The sequence below is a fragment of the Coregonus lavaretus genome (genome assembly GCF_964263955.1).
Source record: "Coregonus lavaretus genome assembly, chromosome: 15".
NCBI classification, from domain to species: domain Eukaryota; kingdom Metazoa; phylum Chordata; class Actinopteri; order Salmoniformes; family Salmonidae; genus Coregonus; species Coregonus lavaretus.
The window spans coordinates 8,783,753-8,802,700 of record NC_140002.1 but is presented as its reverse complement, the minus strand read 5'-3'; the positions used below and the strand labels follow the sequence as shown (position 1 = coordinate 8,802,700).

Genomic DNA, 18,948 nt, shown 5'->3' with positions numbered 1-18,948 from the left:
CCTGCTGCAGTGTGTGCAAACCTGGTCAAGACCTACAGGAAACGTATGATCTCTGTAATTGCAAACAAAGGTTTCTGTACCAAATATTAAGTTCTGCTTTTCTGATGTATCAAATACTTATGTCATGCAATAAAATGCAAATTAATTACTTAAAAATCATACAATGTGATTTTCTGGATTTTTGTTTTAGATTCCGTCTCTCACAGTTGAAGTGTACCTATGATAAAAAATTACAGACCTCTACATGCTTTGTAAGTAGGAAAACCTGCAAAATCGTCAGTGTATCAAATACTTGTTCTCCCCACTGTAAATAATAAACAGAGTAGCAGCAGCGTAAAAGAGGGGGATGGGGTGGGGTGGGCGGGCAATGTAAATAGTCGGGGTAGCCATGATTAGCTGTTCAGGAGTCCTATGGCTTGGGGTAGAAGCTCTTAAGTAGCCTTTTGGACCTAGACTTGGCTCTCCGGTACCGCTTGCCGTGCGGTAGCAGAGAGAACAGTCTATGACTAGGGTGGCTGGTGTCTTTGTTAGTTTTTAGGGCCTTCCTCTGACACCGCCTGGTATAGAGGTCCTGGATGGCAGGAAGCTTGGCCTCAGTGATGTACTAGGCCGTACGCACTACCCTCTGTAGTGCTTTGCGGTCGGAGGCCGAGCAGTTGCCATACCAGGCAGTATGGCAACCGACTGGTCATCGAATAGAATTGATTGTACAAGAGACAGTGGGGTCATTGAACAAATGTCAGCTGTTTGCTGTCTAAAAATGGCACGGTATTGATTTTTCTCTGCGTGTGCATGTTTTTGTCAACTGACAAGGCATGTAGACCTACATTCCACCATATTGTTAGTCCTGTTTTTTGTCTACATTGTAGCAACTTAATTCTTCTATTGGTCTTAAAGCCGATGTTAAGATGAATCCTGGACTATAAAACACTATAAATTGAGATTTTCCAACGATTCTCCAAGGAGCTTGCTTTTAAATCCAGGAGTAAGCTTAATCCAGGTCTGGGAAATGGTCCTTTGATGTCTATATTAAATTACTGAGGATATCGCCATTAATATCACCTATTCCATATCTACAATGGCTTGCGAAAGTATTCACCCCCTTGGCATTTTTACTATTTTGTTGCCTTACAACCTAGAATTAAAATTGATTTTTGGGGGGTTTGTATCATTTGATTTACACAACATGCCTACCACTTTGAAGATGCAAAATATTTTTTATTGCGAAACAAACAAGAAATAAGACAAAAAAACTGAACTTGAGCGTGCATCACTATTCACCCCCACAAAGTCAGTACTTTAGGTATGTCTCTATAAGCTTGGCACATCTAGCCACTGGGATTTTTGCCCATTCTTCAACTGCTCCAGCTCCTTCAAGTTGGATGGGTTCCGCTGGTGTACAGCAATCTAAGTCATACCACAGATTCTCAATTGGATTGAGGTCTAGGCTTTGACTAGGCCATTCTAAGACATTTAAATTATTCCCCTTAAACCACTCAAGTGTTGCTTTAGCAGTATGCTTAGAGGGTCATTGTCCTGCTGGAAGGTGAACCTCTGTCCCAGTCTCAAATCTCTGGAAGACTGAAACAGGTTTGCCTCAAGAATTTCCCTGTATTTAGCGCCATCCATCATTCCTTCAATTCTGACCAGTTTCCCAGTCCCTGCCGATGAAAAACATCCCCACAGCATGATGCTGCCACCACCATGCTTCACTGTGCGGATGGTGTTCTCGGGGTGATGAGAGGTGTTGGGTTTGCGCCAGAAATAGCATTTTCCTTGATGGCCAAAAAGCTCAATTTTAGTCTCATCTGACTAGAGTACCTTCTTCCATATGTTTGGGGAGTCTCCCACATGCCTTTTGGCGAACACCAAACGTGTTTGCTTATTTTCTCCTTTAATCAATGGCTTTTTTCTGGCCACTCTTCCGTAAAGCCCAGCTCTGTGGAGTGTATGGCTTAAAGGGGTCCTATGGACAGATACTCCAATCTCCACTGTGGAGCTTTGCAGCTCCTTCAGGGTTATCTTTGGTCTCTTTGTTTCCTATCTGATTAATGCCCTCCTTGCCTGGTCAGTGAGTTTTGGTGGGTGGGCCTCTCTTGGCAGGATTGTTGGGGTGCCATATTCTTTCAATTTTTTTATAATGGATTTAATGGTGCTCCGTGGGATGTTCAAAGTTTCGGATATTTTTTTATAACCCAACCCTGATCTGTACTTCTTCACAATTTTGTCCCTGACCTGTTTGGAGAGTTCCTTGGTCTTCATGGTGCCGCTTGCTTGGTGGTGCCCCTTGCTTATTGGTGTTGAAGTCTCTGGGGCCTTTCAGAATAGGTGTATATATACTGAGATCATGTGACAGATCATGTGACACTTAGATTGCACACAGGTGGACTTTATTTAACTAATTATGTGACTTCTGAAGGTAATTGGTTGCACCAGATCTTATTTAGGGGCTTCATAGCAAAGGGGGGGAATACATGTGCACGCACCACTTTTCCGCTATTTATTTTTTAGAATTGTTTGAAACAAGTTCTTTTTTTCATTTCACTTCACCAATTTGGACTATTTTGTGTATGTCCATTACATGAAATCCAAATTAAAATCCATTTAAATTACAGGTTGTAATGCAACAAAATAGGAAAAACGCCAAGGGGATGAATACTTTTGCAAGGCTTTTCTATCTAGGTATGGATAGTACATATTCTGTCATTTTTTTTCACTGCCATAACAATCCTTGATTGAAATGTTACAATACTTGACTCTTAGCCACGTTGTCCACTTTGTGTCTCTCTGATTTCATCAACCTCCTGCACAGCAGAAGAGAAGACAAAGACATGGTTATCTATTTGGGATGTGCATCTTTCCCTTTCAAAACGATTTGATATGCATCTAGGTACATGGGCTCCGGTACGATACAGGAACGATATGTTTTAGTTTGAAACGATTCGGTGTGATTCGGTTTGATTAGAGAACGGATCGATGCGTTTCGGTTCGATGGGATTCGGTGCGATTCGATGCACTAACATTTGTTACATAAAAACATTCATTTTCTATTCCAAATTACAATCGGCTGCTGATGGAGCTCATGAGCTAGGTCTCTGAGCTGGATCTACTGCGCTGACGTGTGTGTGTGTGTGTGTGTCAACATTCTCTGATGTGTGGACCTCCAACCATCTTTGTGGTACCATTTGAAAGTTTACATTTACATTTTAATCCCATTTTAGTACAGTTATCAGCCAAAACATGACACCTGCCCTGTATTCAAGAGCAAAAACCTCAGATGATGTAAAATAGAGTCTAAGCTACAACATATGCGACTTTACGCATGTTTAGATAATTGATGTTTAAGGTTAACAATTGACCATAAAAAAAATCAAACTCAACCGTTTATCTTTTCCAATGATGAAGACATGGATGTCTCATGGTATGGTGGGGTATGCAAAAGGGGTCAACTTTGAGCACCTCTATCTCCTTTGGCATTCAGGTCCAAAAAGTGTATTTCGGCCATTTCTTCCATGGGCAAACATGTATGGAAAGTTTTTGTTAAAAAAAAAGTGATTGAATTCATATGGATTTACCCTGTAAAATAAGAATGGAGAACCTTTATACACTAGCTTTATTCCAATGATTCTCCCACATAGGGTAATGTCAAAGGAATTATGGCTTTTTCTAAAATTGCAGACGAGCCCAACTGCCACAAGGAGAAGAATCTGTGTGTCCACTCCCGTCACTTTATCGCCTACACGTATAAGTCATGATACAGTTCACTATATCGCAGCTAAAGTAGAGCGGGTATGTCTGCCTTGAAAACCTCCCATCTACATTATATAGGCTACACCGTCACGGCCCACGATAGGCTGCATTTTGGCTCACTCAGCAGTGAGGTGCTCTCGGATATGACGATTTGGTTCAGTGTGCTGTGTGCTGCAGTCTGATTGGTTGCTTTTGGCTCAGGCCACATAGTGCTATGTGCAATCAGCAGAATAGTCCCGTGGGGATTCATATTCAGCGTTACTCGACAGAAAAGTCTCTACACGGCACAGTGAATGGTTGGTAATGTGGAAGCTGAAGCTATACACTCTGAATGAAGCATAACATAGTGTGTCATATTTTAGTTTTTAGGCTACAGCACATAACTCAATATAACATATCTCTTTGGGCTTCTGTAGGCTTTCATAATGTTTGCCCTTGTCTTTTTTATTTACAAAAAAGTCAAAAGAACTTGCATTGTGAATGTGATGATAAGAAAACTGAATTATCTGGAGATCTATTCCTCACTTAATGTTGAGGCCCTTTGAAATGATACTTGATCACGCATGTAATTAAATTAACTTGTTTAGGGTTGATTTAATGAGCTGAGATAAGCATGCGAAGGAAATGTATATTCACCAATGACGGCGCAAATTGGAGAATATATCGATTGGGAATGTGTTAGGAACTTGTTTTTCCACAGGGAACACAGGCTTAGAATCCAGCTGCTTGCTTCCTCTCTGCAGGTAGCAACATCAGCCCAACCAGGGTCATTATCATTAGGCACCAATTGGATGAAAGTGTACTGAACGGGGAGGGACTACAACACATTATAAAATTGTTTCTATTCCGTGCCCTAATGAACATGAACCAGGAGTCCTAGGCCCTGTTCCAACACTTATAAAGTGCACCCCTCCTTCCTTCCTGCAATTTTTAAGACTTGAACAGGGCCATAGAGTGGTAGGTGTAGTATGGCACTTGTCAGACAGCACCTATGGTCATAGGATCAACTAAAGGTCACGGCGCCATCTTTCTGAAAACCCTGTCAGTCTCATTTCAGAGTAAAATTATCTGGCTTGTTTGTTTGTTGTCTTACTTTGCAATGGCTCCCCCCTCTTTCCTTTCATGTCTTCTGGGCCGGGCAGGATGGGAGGATGAGGGGATAGCGGCAGGATGGGGGCAGGATGGGGGGTTTGAGGGGATAGCGGCAGGATGAGAGGATGAGGGGATAGCGGCAGGATGGGAGGATGAGGGGATAGCGGCAGGATGAGGGGATGGGGGCAGGATGGGAGGATGAGGGGATAGCGGCAGGATGAGGGGATGGTGGCAGGATGGGAGGATGAGGTGATAGCGGCAGGATGAGGGGATAGCGGCAGGATGGGAGGATGAGGGGATAGCGGCAGGATGAGAGGAGGGGATAGCGGCAGGATGAGGGGATGAGGGGCAGGATGGGAGGATGAGGGGTTAGCGGCAGGATGAGGGGATGAGGGGATAGCGGCAGGATGAGGGGATGAGGGGATAGCGGCAGGATGAGGGGATAGCGGCAGGATGGGAGGATGAGGGGATAGCGGCAGGATGAGGGGATAGCGGCAGGATGGGAGGATGAGGGGATAGCGGCAGGATGAGGGGATGAGGGCAGGATGGGAGGATGAGGGGATAGCGGCAGGATGAGGGAATGGGGGCAGGATGGGAGGATGAGGGGATAGGGGGATGAAGGGAAGGGAACACTTGCCGTGTGTTCTGATGCCAGGCGCTCTTGAGAGCCAGCTGTGTGCTTGTTGGCGCTTTGTTTCCTGGGAGTCGTGTCAAAACGCCCAGGGCTGACACATGGGGCTAGAACCTTCTCCCTCCCTCTCTCTCTTTGCCTCTACTGCTATCCATCCATCCCTCTCTCTCTTTCTCAATCTCTCTTTACCTCACTCTCTCTTCTCCCTCCCCCTCTCTCTCGTTCCTTAGTGTACACCATAGCAAAACGTTTTGTGACTGAAAGCGTTTTAGTAAATGTTCTTTCATTTGGACCCTGAACTGTGTGATACTGCAGATTATTCTGTTTCTATACCAAATAATGGGTTCTATCGCTACCTGATTGCAGACTAGTACCATTTACAAAGAAACCTCTAGTGTAACCTGACTCTTTCTGCTTCCCAACCTGTTTTTCTAACTCCATGTCTCATGGAATATTAGTCTGAACATTCAAGCGTATCTGAGCACGTAGTGAAAGGAATATTGTTTTTTCCCTCCACTATCACTGTACAAACCAAAGCCTGGAGTCCTGATATGATCTTTTCCACAAATAAACGTTTCTGTTTCGGAACAAAATAACATGCCATAGCTGGGGTATATCACCCTCCACAACATGGTTTCCTAACAACAGAGGAATAGACTTCACTGGCAAACCGGGGGTGTTAATGGTGCAAAAGTGTGTGTGTGAGGGTTTGATGTGTGCGTGCATTCTTGCATGTGTATGTGTGTGATCTTGCATGCGTGTGAGAGACAGACGGAGAGGAGAGGAAGGAGGGGTTGTGGTGTGTGTGTGTGTTTGTTGGGGGGAGGGGCGGATGGGGAAGAGCGGATGGGCTGACAGCGAGGGTTAGGTGACGTCAGCCAGTGCGGCTCCATTCATGAACAGCATGAATAATTGAGGAGCCGGCCTCCGCAGCCGCGCTGCACCAAGCAGAAGCCATTATGCAAAGCAGCTAGCATCGGCAGCCATCTCTCCCCAGCTTCAGCATCATCCACAACATAGAGAGGGAAGAGAAAAGGCATGTAACGGAAGCAGGGAGAACAGGAAGAGTGAACAAGAAGCCAGGGAAGGATAGAGAGAAAGGAAGAAAGAGGAGAAGAGGGAAGAGGCTTTGCAGTAGCCGAAGAACGTGCCTGTGAATCACTCTGCAGAGAGAGGGAAAGAGCGAGAGAGACAGAGAGAGGGAAAGAGAGAGACAGAGAGAGGGAAAGAGAGAGACAGAGAGAGAGAGAGAGGGAAAGAGCGAGAGAGACAGAGAGAGGGAAAGAGCGAGAGAGACAGAGAGAGGGAAAGAGCGAGAGAGACAGAGAGAGGGAAAGAGCGAGAGAGACAGAGAGAGGGAAAGAGCGAGAGAGACAGAGAGAGGGAAAGAGCGAGAGAGACAGAGAGAGGGAAAGAGCGAGAGAGACAGAGAGAGGGAAAGAGCGAGAGAGACAGAGAGAGGGAAAGGGCGAGAGAGACTGAGAGAGGGAAAGAGTGAGAGAGACCGAGAGAGGGAAAGAGCGAGAGAGAGAGGGAGGCCATGACAGTGTTTGTTTGAGAGAGGGCGTGCTCCAAACGCCTGTCTGCGAGTGATATCGGAGGGCTAGACGGTCGTGTTTAACCCAGATCCCCCACACGGACCCCTGTTTGGGATGCAACGGGAGGCGTTTCCCCCCCTCCCCTCTCTCCTCCTCTTCTTCCTCCTCGTGCTGATCACTGAGTAAATGAATGAATGAAGCAGGTGGAAGCCAACAGGCGGGTTGAGTCCTCCATGGCTACCAGGTTAGTTCTTATCACTGCTTGGGGGGTAATTCACATTAGCATCCACACCTTGCACTGTCTAGTAGAAATGAATAGGAGGGCTAATTAGCTTAGGCTAATGCTAATCAGAGCATCCGATGATGGAGGAGACTGGTACCTCGTCTGTAGACGTGCTGGCAATGTTCTTTTTTTCCATTCCCAGCACGTCAACTGACAAGGTAAACGGTCTCCTCCATCATCTGATGCTCTGATTAGCATTAGCTTAGCATGAGCTAATTACCCATGTTAGCCCCCCTCCTGTTCATTTATACTGTACAGTGTAAGGTGAAGATGCTAACGTACATTAGCATTGTAGCATCCGTGGCTAAACGGTAACATCAGGGATGTCTTGCCTGAATGCCCAGACAGTTTAAGCTTAACTGTCTGGCTTTAGGGCCAATGCATTTTCAGCAGAGATCAATCAAAGTGAGTGACTCAGAGCTTTAGCATTCTGTAGCACGCTAATGCTAACAACCAATCATTTGAATAGAAACTGATAACTATTACATTTACATTTATATTTTAGTCATTTAGCAGACGCTCTTATCCAGAGCGACTTACAGTTAGTGAGTGCATACATTTTCATACTGGCCCCCCGTGGGAAACGAACCCACAACCCTGGCGTTGCAAGCGCCATGCTCTACCAACTGAGCTACAGGGGACTATATCATGTCCAAATGTATCTCAAATTGATTTGAACATGATTACATTTTACGTTTTTGTCAGTTAGCAGACGCTCTTATCCAGAGCGACTTACAGTTAGTGAGTGCATACATTTTTCATACTGATGCGCGACAAATGCCAATATCGGTCAAATGACCTGAATGAGATCCAGACTCCTAAATTCAGACTCCTAAAAGAATTCCAGACTCCTAAAAGATGTTGAGCAGATCGTGGTCCTGGGGAAGAATAGCAACACACACACACACACACACAGATCTCTACAGAAAGAAAATGAGAGGAGAGAGATGTCCTTAGAATGACTGAGATATTGAGATTCAGGATGGCTGGCTACATGATGCATCCATCTCATCCCATATTCATATCACCTTAATTAATGAGCATATCTAAGCTGTTGGTATGTAGCAATTCTTTGGTGCATATTGGAAAAACACCATGATTTTCTTTACGTTTTGACACATTTCCTTTACATTTTGACATGTTTCAAGCATGACAACTCACTGTCTTTGCAAGCCTCAATTGATCCATCCCACATAGCTATATAATGACTCTGTTTTGTCACAGAATAACCTGAAACATAAACCATCGTTTCACCCTTTCAGTGTTGTTATTAGAAATGTAACCTGTGCTGCTGGGCTCTTGTTTTCAAGAACAGGAGTATGACTTCATGCAGAGTAGCTTGACCTGTGTGTGATTGATGGTGCCGTTTGACGTCAGCAAACCTAGCAACAGTTGGCCTCCACTTCTCACTCACCAGTGGAAGTTGGTGGCAGTGTCAAATATGTTCTGCATCCTTATACAAGGGTCAAATGCAGATGCTTTTAGGCTCAACCTGAGATTTAGGAAATCAACCCTTGACTGTAAATCTGATGGTGTTCTATGCAATTCTGCATGCTTTGTGTCACTGTTACTCTTCAGTACTGAGAATGGTCCTCCAACTATGCAAAGAACAGTTAAGATGGCCATAACCCTACAATATGTTTATATGCTTAGCAATAGGCTACAGCACATATTCAGCTATTGGGCTGCAAATACTTAGCTATTGCACAAACTTGGCTACACCTGTATAGCAGGTGAATAAGTGTGCTTATCTGAATGCTGTCAAGCCACAAAGCACATGTGTAATGACTGCTAATGGATGCCAGGACATTGTTGTTTCTAGGCACTGACCTAAGATCGTTTTTTACTGATGATAACACCCTTGAGTAGACACACACAGACACACAGACACACAGACAGACAGACAGACAGACAGACAGACAGACAGACAGACACACACCTCGTCCTCCAACCCAGCTATAATAAGCATCCCAGTATGGTGTATCAAGCTGTCTTCCTGTGTGTAATCTGAAATAGACCAGATAAGGATGGATAGAGTAATGAAATGATAGATGAGAGGGTGAGGCACTGTACACTCATCCTCCCACCATCCCTTATGTAAGGCAACAGCACACACACACACACACACACATACGTACATACACACACACACACACACACACACACACACACACACATAGTGTATTATACAATCACTTCCAACCAGGTGGGTACTGTTTCAATAATATCACTCTCACCTGCTGGAGCTGGGTGAGACACACTGACAACCTCAGCTGAGCTCTGTGTGTATGTGTGTGCGTATGTGTGTGGGCACATGTCATTGTCTATGCCTGTAATGTTGCCCATAGCAGGCCAAATTTCCACCAAGACTATTTGAAATATTTTTTAAGTTGTCATCTACTGAATACAAGTTAGATGTCTCAAGTGAATTAGGGAGTATTACTGAAGCGTTGTGTGTACAATGACCCAGCAATTTAACGAGCGTAAACGCATGTGTCTCCATAGTAAAATGTCACTATCATCTCTCACGTTGTACCAGTCTAGGATGGCTCCTATGCCCTCCCTTTCTCTTTGTTGAAATCTGTTTGATTTTCCAGCCTGACACACACACAAACACACACACACACTCTGCTTAAATAATAGTCTGCACCCAAATCCCCTGGGTGATATATAAAGTGTTGTAAACTGTGGAGGGAGGGAGGGTGGGAGAGATGGAAGGAGTGAGAGATGGAAGGAGTGAGAGATGGAAGGAGTGAGGGATGGAAGGAGTGCGAGAGGAAAAGAGTGTGTGAAAGGTGATGGCAGGACACTCCACAGGGGCACATTGCGTGGGAGCTTAATGTTGAGAGAGAGAGAGAGAGAGAGAGAGAGAGAGAACCAACACCTGCAGCAGAGCTGCTGTTCTCTCAGCAACCGTGAAGTTAGTGTTCTCTCCACTGAGCTACACCAACATGGCCAAAAGAGCCTCAGTTAACTGACATCAAATGAAGTACATCTGCTGAATCTGCCAACGCTTAGACCTGAAGGACTGGGTCCGTCTTCATAAAATATCCTAGAGTGCTGATCTAGAATCATATCCCCTGTCTTATTCATTGATTTAAAAAGGCAAACTGATCCTCAATTAGCAGTCCTACTCTGAGACACTTAATGAATACGTGCCCTGGAGAGTAGACTCTCTAGTAGTCTGGATAGGAAATCAGTTAGTCAATAAATTGTCCTCTCTCGTCAAGGGCAGAGACAGTGCCTCATTGATGTGCTCTGTATCAAAGACTAATCTTTCCCTCTGGAGGAAGTGAACACATTGTCATTGGGGAGGTTGCTGATTTCTTAAATTGTCTGATGGTCAAACAACATAACTTGCAATGGAGTGGACGTTTTTGATAGGATCTTTGTAGATCATGCATCATGTCAAGATTTATATTTGTTTAATTGAGTACACCAGCCATACTGTAATCAACAGGCGGACCACGGTGCGGAACCGGAACCAGAAACACATTTTTTCGTTTTTGGAACTCATTTCGGACTTTTAACTTACTGCTGTTGAGAGTTGTAATAGTAGAATGCACAAGGGGCAATTTCGAAATTTGGTAGTGCATGGGCAGTTTTCCTCTTATGTCATTCACTGGCAGACCTTAGAGAGCTATTTATAACCTGTCAGAAATGTCCAGTTGATCAACTACTAGCCCATGTTAGCTAGATAGGTAAATTAGGCGAAATTACCTATCTAAATCTTGTAGTAATCATGGCTGGATTACAGTTGAAGTCAGAAGTTTACATACACCTTAGCCAAATAAATTTAAACTCAGTTTTTCACAATTCCTGACATTTAATCCTAGTAAAAATTCCCTGTCTTAGGTCAGTTAGGATCACCACTTTATTTTAAGAATGTGAAATGTCAGAATAATAGTAGAGAGTGATTTATTTCAGCTTTTATTTCTTTCATCACATTTTGGCCCATTCCTCCTGACAGAGCTGGTGTAACTGAATCAGGTTTGTAGGCCTCCTTGCTCGCACACGCTTTTTCAGTTCTGCCCACAAATTTTCTATAGGATTGAGGTCAGGGCTTTGTGATGGCCACTCCAATACCTTGATTTTGTTGTCCTTAAGCAATTGTGCCACAACTTGGGAGGTATGCTTGGGGTCATTGTCGATTTGGAAGACCAATTTGCGACCAAGCTTTAACTTCCTGACTGATGTCTTGAGATGTTGCTTCAATATATCCACATCATTTTCCTTCCTCATGATGCCATCTATTTTGTGAAGTGCACCAGTCCCTCCTACAGCAAAGCACCCCCACAGCATGATGCTGCCAGCCCCGTGCTTCACGGTTGGTAAATGTGTTCTTCGGCTTGCAAGCCTTCCCCTTTTTCCTCCAAACATAACGATGGTCATTATGGCCAAACAATTCTATTTTTGTTTAATCAAACCAGAGTACATTTCTCCAAAAAGTACGATCTTTGTCCCCATGTGCAGTTGCAAACCGTAGTCTGGCTTTTTTATGGCAGTTCTGGAGCAGTGGCTTTTTCCTTGCTGAGCGGCCTTTCAGGTAATGTCGATAGAGGACTCATTTTACTGTGGATATAGATACTTTTGTACCTGTTTCCTCCAGCATCTTCACAAGGTCCTTTGCTGTTGTTCTGGGATTGATTTGCACTTTTCGCACCAAAGTACGTTCATCTCTACTTGCGTACTATTGTTTGTACAGATGAACGTGGTACCTTCATTGCTCCCAAGGATGAACCAGACTTGTGGAGGTCTACCATTTTTTTCTGAGGTCTTGGCTGATTTATTTTGATTTTCCCATGATGTCAAGCAAAGAGGCACTGAGTTTGAAGGTAGGCTTTGAAATACATCCACAGGTACAACTCCAATTGACTCAAATTATTTCAGTTAGCCTATCAGAAGCTTCTAAAGCCATGACATCATTTTCTGGAATTTTCCAAGCTGTTTAAAGGCACAGTCAACTTAGTGTATGTAAACTTCTGACCCACTGGAATTGTGATACAGTGAATTATAAGTGAAATAATCTGTCTGTAAACAATTGTTGGAAAAATTACTTGTGTCACGCACAAAGTAGATGTCCTTACCGACTTACCAAAACTATAGTTTGTTACAAGAAATGTGTGGAGTGGTTGAAAAACAAGTTTTAATGACTCCAACCTAAGTGTATGTAAACTTCCGACTTCAACTGTATGTGCCCAGGGGCCACACATTGAATTTCAAGGCATAAAATTAACTTTTTGGTCCACCAGCCACTGTGGTAAAAAATCTACCAGCCACTCAGATTTATTGCCGCAAAAATTACACCAACAAAACACAAAAAAACAGATGAGCATGCTTTGTAATGTTTCTAAAACAATAAATGTATTACTAGTAAGAAGTAACTAATGTTTGTGACCTGTCTTTTAACCATAATATCACAGATGAGACAAATGTTCAGGTTACCGTGGTGGCGCGACTCGTCATGTTTGTGCCTTTGAGATTGACTAGTAGAAGTGTTGTCTTTTCTTCCCTAGCAGTTGAAACTCAAACATAGAAAAACAACCTAGCTTCTGAACAAAACAATGTCAATAGCCAAGAAAAACAAGGACAAATTCTCACTTCAGTAGACTTTAGTTTCAAGTAAATTAGACACATTTTTATTCCTGTGCGCAGCGCTTCTATAAATGAATCTTTCACTCAGCTCTTCACGTGCGCACAGCCCCCAGCCAGGCAGTGTTCCAGCGCAAGGTGGAATAGGCTATATACGAAACTTTGAAATGTTTCATTTTACTGTGAATTTGATCATACTTGACTTTTTATTCACAAATGTGAGTGGAATGCTTGAACTGTGTAACCCTGACCACCCGCCAACGTGGCTGGTGAAATAGACATCTTACCAATGCCAAAATCTACCCGCATTTGGCAGGTGGCGGGTGTTAATTTTAGGCCCTGTTGATTTTGTTGAGTCACTCAGGTATCATATGAACATGCATAAGACATGGCAAAATGTGTAGAATTTCAGGAAATTACCTTTAAAAAGGCTAAATGTTCTCTCTGACATCAACAGGGGTGTGGGGTTGCGAGGTGGGGGTTTGTTACTACGCTGATAAATGACAATATCCATCCCTACCTTTGCCGTCTAGGAAATTTGTGTGACCGGACCTTCTCAAACAGTAGTTGAGTACACATTTGGATCTCAAGGATTCAGCCCTTTAGTGCTGTGAGTATCGCAGAGTTTAAACAATTATTTTAATCGTTCGCTCTCTCTTTCTCTCTCTCTCACCGACAGCACTGCCAGCAATTCTAACCGGAGCACGCCTGCTTGCTCGCCCATCCTGCGCCATCGTTCTCGCTCGCCCACGCCCCAGCAGAGCTTGGAGCACAGTGGTGAGAACATGGTGGAGAAGGGCCACTTGGACCCCGCCTCCGACAAGGACAAGTCCCCCTCCACCCCAGAGCAGGTGGTGCAGCGCACCTACAGCCAGTCAGGACAGTCCGCCACACGCAGCAGTGGGAGCAAGAACTCCAAGGTGAGCCCATGCTCCTGGATCAGACATACACTGGATATAACACACAGATGGGCCCAAACACAATTGTGTATAGGTGGTGAACTTTTACGCAGTAACACATATTTATGCGTGCACACAGACACACACACACAAGAAAAATACTACACATTACATACCTATCAGGCTCCCCATTACAGGAGGGTTTCCCCCAATCTCATTCCTGTTCTAATCTTAGAGAAATAACCATGCTCTGATCTGGACCAGGTGCCAATGGGCAGGTATGGACACGCCCCAAACACATAGCCTCTCTAGCCCGCCCACTGCATATCACAGGACAGTAAAGTGGTTTGCCTTTTGGGCCTTCTGATCCGCTGGGGCTAAAAAGTAATCCACACTCTCACAACAGCAGAAACAGAAGAAACAGCAGAGATCTCGGTACAAATGGTAAACTCCTTTACTTCCTCACAATTGAAATGAATATACTGTAGAAAGAACTTTAGTGTGGGCTGTCTGAATGAAATCGACAAGGGTCTTGTGTGCAGAATGTCTGCCATTCAGTAGTGGATTTTGAAAACCTTCTTCTTAGTCAAGTATTCAAGTATACTCAAGTATCATCGTAAGGTTTTTCCTCAACCTTTTTCATATCCCATTCCATGCTGATGTTTGCCTCTCATTTCCACTCTCAGGGATTGACTTGTCCGTCGGTTGTCATGCCGTGTTAGTCCTCTGTTTTACTTTCGAGACATTGTTATGTTTCTGCACCATCTGCACCATGTTAAAACCACTCACAAGCCATGTCTTTAACTTGAAATTCTTATGGATTTCTTTCTTCTGCCTTAGGTATTTTCTATTTATTTTTTTGTTTTCTGATTTTCTTTGTTCTTCTTCTCATGCATGCTAGTCTCACAAGCGACTTTCCAAAGTAAGCATCAATCTTTTTCTGGTCTTTCTCCTCTGTCCTTCCCGCTATCTTGTACTCATGCCTGGTGAACTTCCCACTATCCCTGCAATACACTAATTGTTTCTCCTCTATGTCACCCTACATTATGCTAAGCTAACGTGTGCCTCTATCCTGTTTTTACCTATCCTACCTTACTCTACCTGATGAGACTGCCCAACCCTCTCTACGCTAAACTATGTTAGCCTAACCTAGCTTACCCCTTGTTAACCAACTGTATTAGCCTACCCCTTGCACTGCCCTGATCTTGTTTCCCTCATGCCATGCTAACTAGAAGCGCTAACTCACTTCTTTGCCCTGTGTTTACCTATCCCACCCTGTAATGCCTCTACTATTTTCTAACCAACCTTTTTATTTATTAAGCTTGGTTATCCTAAACTCTATTTCTCCTTACTCTATTGCTGCTCTATATCAATACCGGTTACCAGGTTTTTTCTGGGAATGTCATTTTATACTGCTTGAGCACATGTTAAAATGGTTAACCAATGGAACCGGAAACCCTCAGTCAATTCAACATTACCCTAAATTATCGTTGCTTACCTTTCCATGTCTCTATCACACCACATTATCCCATCCTACCTTAAAGGTACACTCATCAATATGTCATCATACAGCTCTGGGGACAACTTCCTGTTTACAGACAACAACTGAATTCAAATCTGCCAAGACGGCCACTATTAGCTTTTTACAATTTATGCACTCCTTTGAGGCATGCCCACTTTGTGAAGAGTTTAGTTGTTGTTGACGTCTGTAAGCAGGAAGTGGCCCCGCTTCATATGATGTTATCATATTGCAGAGTGTACCTTTTACCCACCCATCTCCACATTTTACCTTTCATCTGCATACACAAGGCTAACTTATTAATGACTAAAACCTAATGAGTATACTAAGAGTTTATACTAAGAGTAGGCTATAATAAGATAGGCTATACTAAGAGTCTATACTAAGAGTTTATACTAAGAGTAGGCTATAATAAGATAGGCTATACTAAGAGTCTATACTAAGAGTCTATACTAAGAGTTTATACTAAGAGTAGGCTATAATAAGATAGGCTATACTAAGAGTATACTAAGGTATACGTGGTTGTACCCTACACTATTCTATGGACTTTGTTATCTTAACCTTCTTGAACTTCTTGACTTTGCCTAACCCCTTCTCAGGGTTGTGTTCATGTTTTTTGTACAATGGAAATTAGTGTTTCTTATTGGACAAGGCCAGGTAGTCCCTGCCGGTTTCAGTGTATTTTCTTCTGTTTGATGCCTAATGAACATGACCCAGCCGTCCTACCCTACTCTAACACTCTTTCCTGACAGCATTATCCATTCTAACATGATCCCCTATGTGATGCTCTGTCTGAAATGTTCTGTGTTACTGGAGAAGTTGCCCCTAGATGCTGATCTTGGGTCAGTTTAGCATTTTCCCCACTAGTGGTTAAGGTTAGGATTGGGGGAGGGGAAGCAGATCCTAGATCTGTACCTAGGGGAAACTTCACTTTAGAGCTACTGTTCATGCTGTTATTTAACTTTGATGGAAGACCACACTGTACAAGTCTGTTCTGTGGTGTTTTGTAGCATTGCTGTGGTACCAGGACAGACCCCGAGCATGAATATTTGAAGGCATGTACGCACACACACGTAGATATTGTACACACAGACGCACGCGCACACAGCTCCGCCTCCCACCGACCACCACTAGCTACTATTACTTCCTGAACAAGCTAACGTATGGAAGTGGAAAAGCTTGACACTTTATTCAGACCGTGAGGAAATTAGGTGGGGAGACAGGCAAGTGGGAGAAACAGTGGGAAGGGTGGACGCAGTGATTGAACCCTGGTCTCTGGTGGGGAATTGTATATGTGACACATATTTGACATGTACTGGGGAGTGTTACTACGACAACATGTCTCTGCACGTGGAAGGGGAAAAGTAATAGTGAGTCACTATTGGTTACTATCCTCTTAGTTGGAGCTAGAGGCCTTCAAGAGTCCAAGAAGTTGGACCCATTCCAAAATGGACCTGGGGCTTTCCCATCTGGACCCGATATGCATCAATACATTTTAAAAATATAGATCCATTCGAACGGACCCGAAGACAACTAGACCGTTCCGTATAGACCTGGTCGGATCCAGGGAAGCAGCAGAAAAGTCCATTTTTAAGCTACTTTATTAACCAGAGCTGATAAAGCGCAAGGGAGAGGAGGTAGAGAGAGGTGATGCTCTAACATGGGCCGTGCTGTGTGTGTAGGCGAGTGGTGTGGGGAAGAGGGAAGGAGAGACGGCCACCAACCATGCCAACTCGTGCTATAGTTAACAAATATTTACATTTGAGTCATTTAGCAGATTATCTTATCCAGAGCGACTTACAGGAGCAATTAGGGTTAAGTGCCTTGCTCAAGGGCACATCGACAGATTTTTCACCTAGTCGGCTCGGGGATTAGAACCAGCGACCTTTCGGTTACTGGCACAACGCTCTTAACCACTAAGCTACCTGCCGCTAATAGCTGCCATAGCTAGGTTATTTATCATCCAATATGGTTACGTAGTACCGGTCTTGACTGCATCAAACCGGGAGAAGCTAGTTATGCCAGCTAGCTAGCTAGCTAGGCTAATTTAAGCTGCATGCTCTTTCTCGTCCTACACAGTTACAAACAACAACAACTCCATTCCGAATATTAAGTAGCAGCCTACCGGTTGGCTCTTGGTCGTTGTAGCCTGTTCTTCTACTTTAACTTTTAATTCTGTAATTTTAATTCCATCTTCCATTGATTAGATCTAATAACTTTTGCTACACACGGTGGCTCTATGACTGTAACCTATTGCTGCTTTGATGACTTATGATTGGCCAACAACAATCAACACGCACCACTCTCGTGTGCAAGAGCAGCAGCAAAATTATACAATTTCTCTCTCTACTGCCGTAGTCGCGTTCGGATCTGTACGGGTCCTTCCGGACAAGTCAGTTAAAATTGCACATAACCGAGACCCGTGAAAATCATATCAGATTCGACCCAGACCAGTGACATTATTTACAATTCTGGATCCGGACCCGCTCGAGTCCCGGATCGGGTCTCGGGTGTTCAGGTACAGGTGGATCTGTGAAGACCTCTATTTGGAGCACACACTCTCCACACACACTCTCATATCTTCAGCCTCTCCAGCCACTGAGTTATGACAAGCAGGGCACAAGGAACATAATCAACGGCCGGCTTGAATCCCTTTTGGAACACCATAAGGCCTACCTACAACCCATCCACATTCCAACTCTGTCATTCCCTCCAGTATATGTCTTAATATATGTAATATACACTCAGTGGCCAGTTTATTATGTACACACATCTAGTACTGGGTCGGACCCTCCTTTGACTCCAGAACAGCCTGAATTCTTCGGGGCATGGAAATGTTGCTCTATTGGTATCACGTGTGCCAGGAAAACATTCTCCACACCATTACACCACCGCCACTAGCCTGTACCGTTGACACCAGGCAGGATGGGGCAATGGACTCACGCCAAATCCTAACTCTGCCATCAGCATGACGCAACAGGAACCGGGATTCGTCAGACCAGGCAATGTTTTTCCTCTCCTCAATTGTCCGGTGTTGGTGATGGCGTGCCCACTGGAGACCCTTCTTTTTGTTTTTAGCTGATAGGAGTGGAACCCTATGTGGGTCGTCTGCTGCAATAGTCCATCCGTGACAAGGACCAACGAGTTGTGCGTTCCAAGATGCCGTTCTACACACCACTGTCGTACTGCGCTGTTATTTGCCTGTTTGTGGCACGCCTCTTAGTTTGCACGATTCTTGCCATTCTCCTTCGACCTCTCTCATCAACGAGCTGTTTTCGCCCACAGGACTGCCGCAGACTGGATGTTTTCTTGTTTGTCACACTATTCTCAGTAAACCGTAGACACTTGTGCGTGAAAAGCCCAGGAGGCTGGACATTTCTGAAATTCTGGAACCGCTGCGTCTGGCACCTACGATCATACCATGCTCAAAGTCTCTTAGGTCACTCGTTTTGACCATTCTAACGTTCAATCAAACAGTAACTGGATGCCTGTGCCTGCTTTATATAGCAAGCCACGACCACTTGACTCACTGTCTGTAGGAGCGAACCATTTTTGTGAACGGGGTGGGGTACCTAATAAACTGGCCACTGAGTGTATGTCTGTGTGTCATCTTAACTCCCTGATCTCTCATTTGCATGACCACT

At 44.1% G+C, this 18,948-nt stretch overlaps 1 protein-coding gene across 1 annotated transcript in view; it reads left to right on the top strand.

Annotated features, from left to right (window-relative positions):
• Nucleotides 1-18,948, top strand: part of gramd1ba (GRAM domain containing 1Ba) — a gene marked incomplete at its 5' end in the record, with an annotated part of 92,160 nt that overhangs the window by 34,696 nt on the left and 38,516 nt on the right. The window contains one exon of the mRNA XM_084177528.1: nt 13,566-13,806. Coding sequence (XP_084033654.1) covers nt 13,566-13,806 — 241 coding nt within the window. The remainder of the gene's footprint in view (nt 1-13,565; nt 13,807-18,948) is intronic.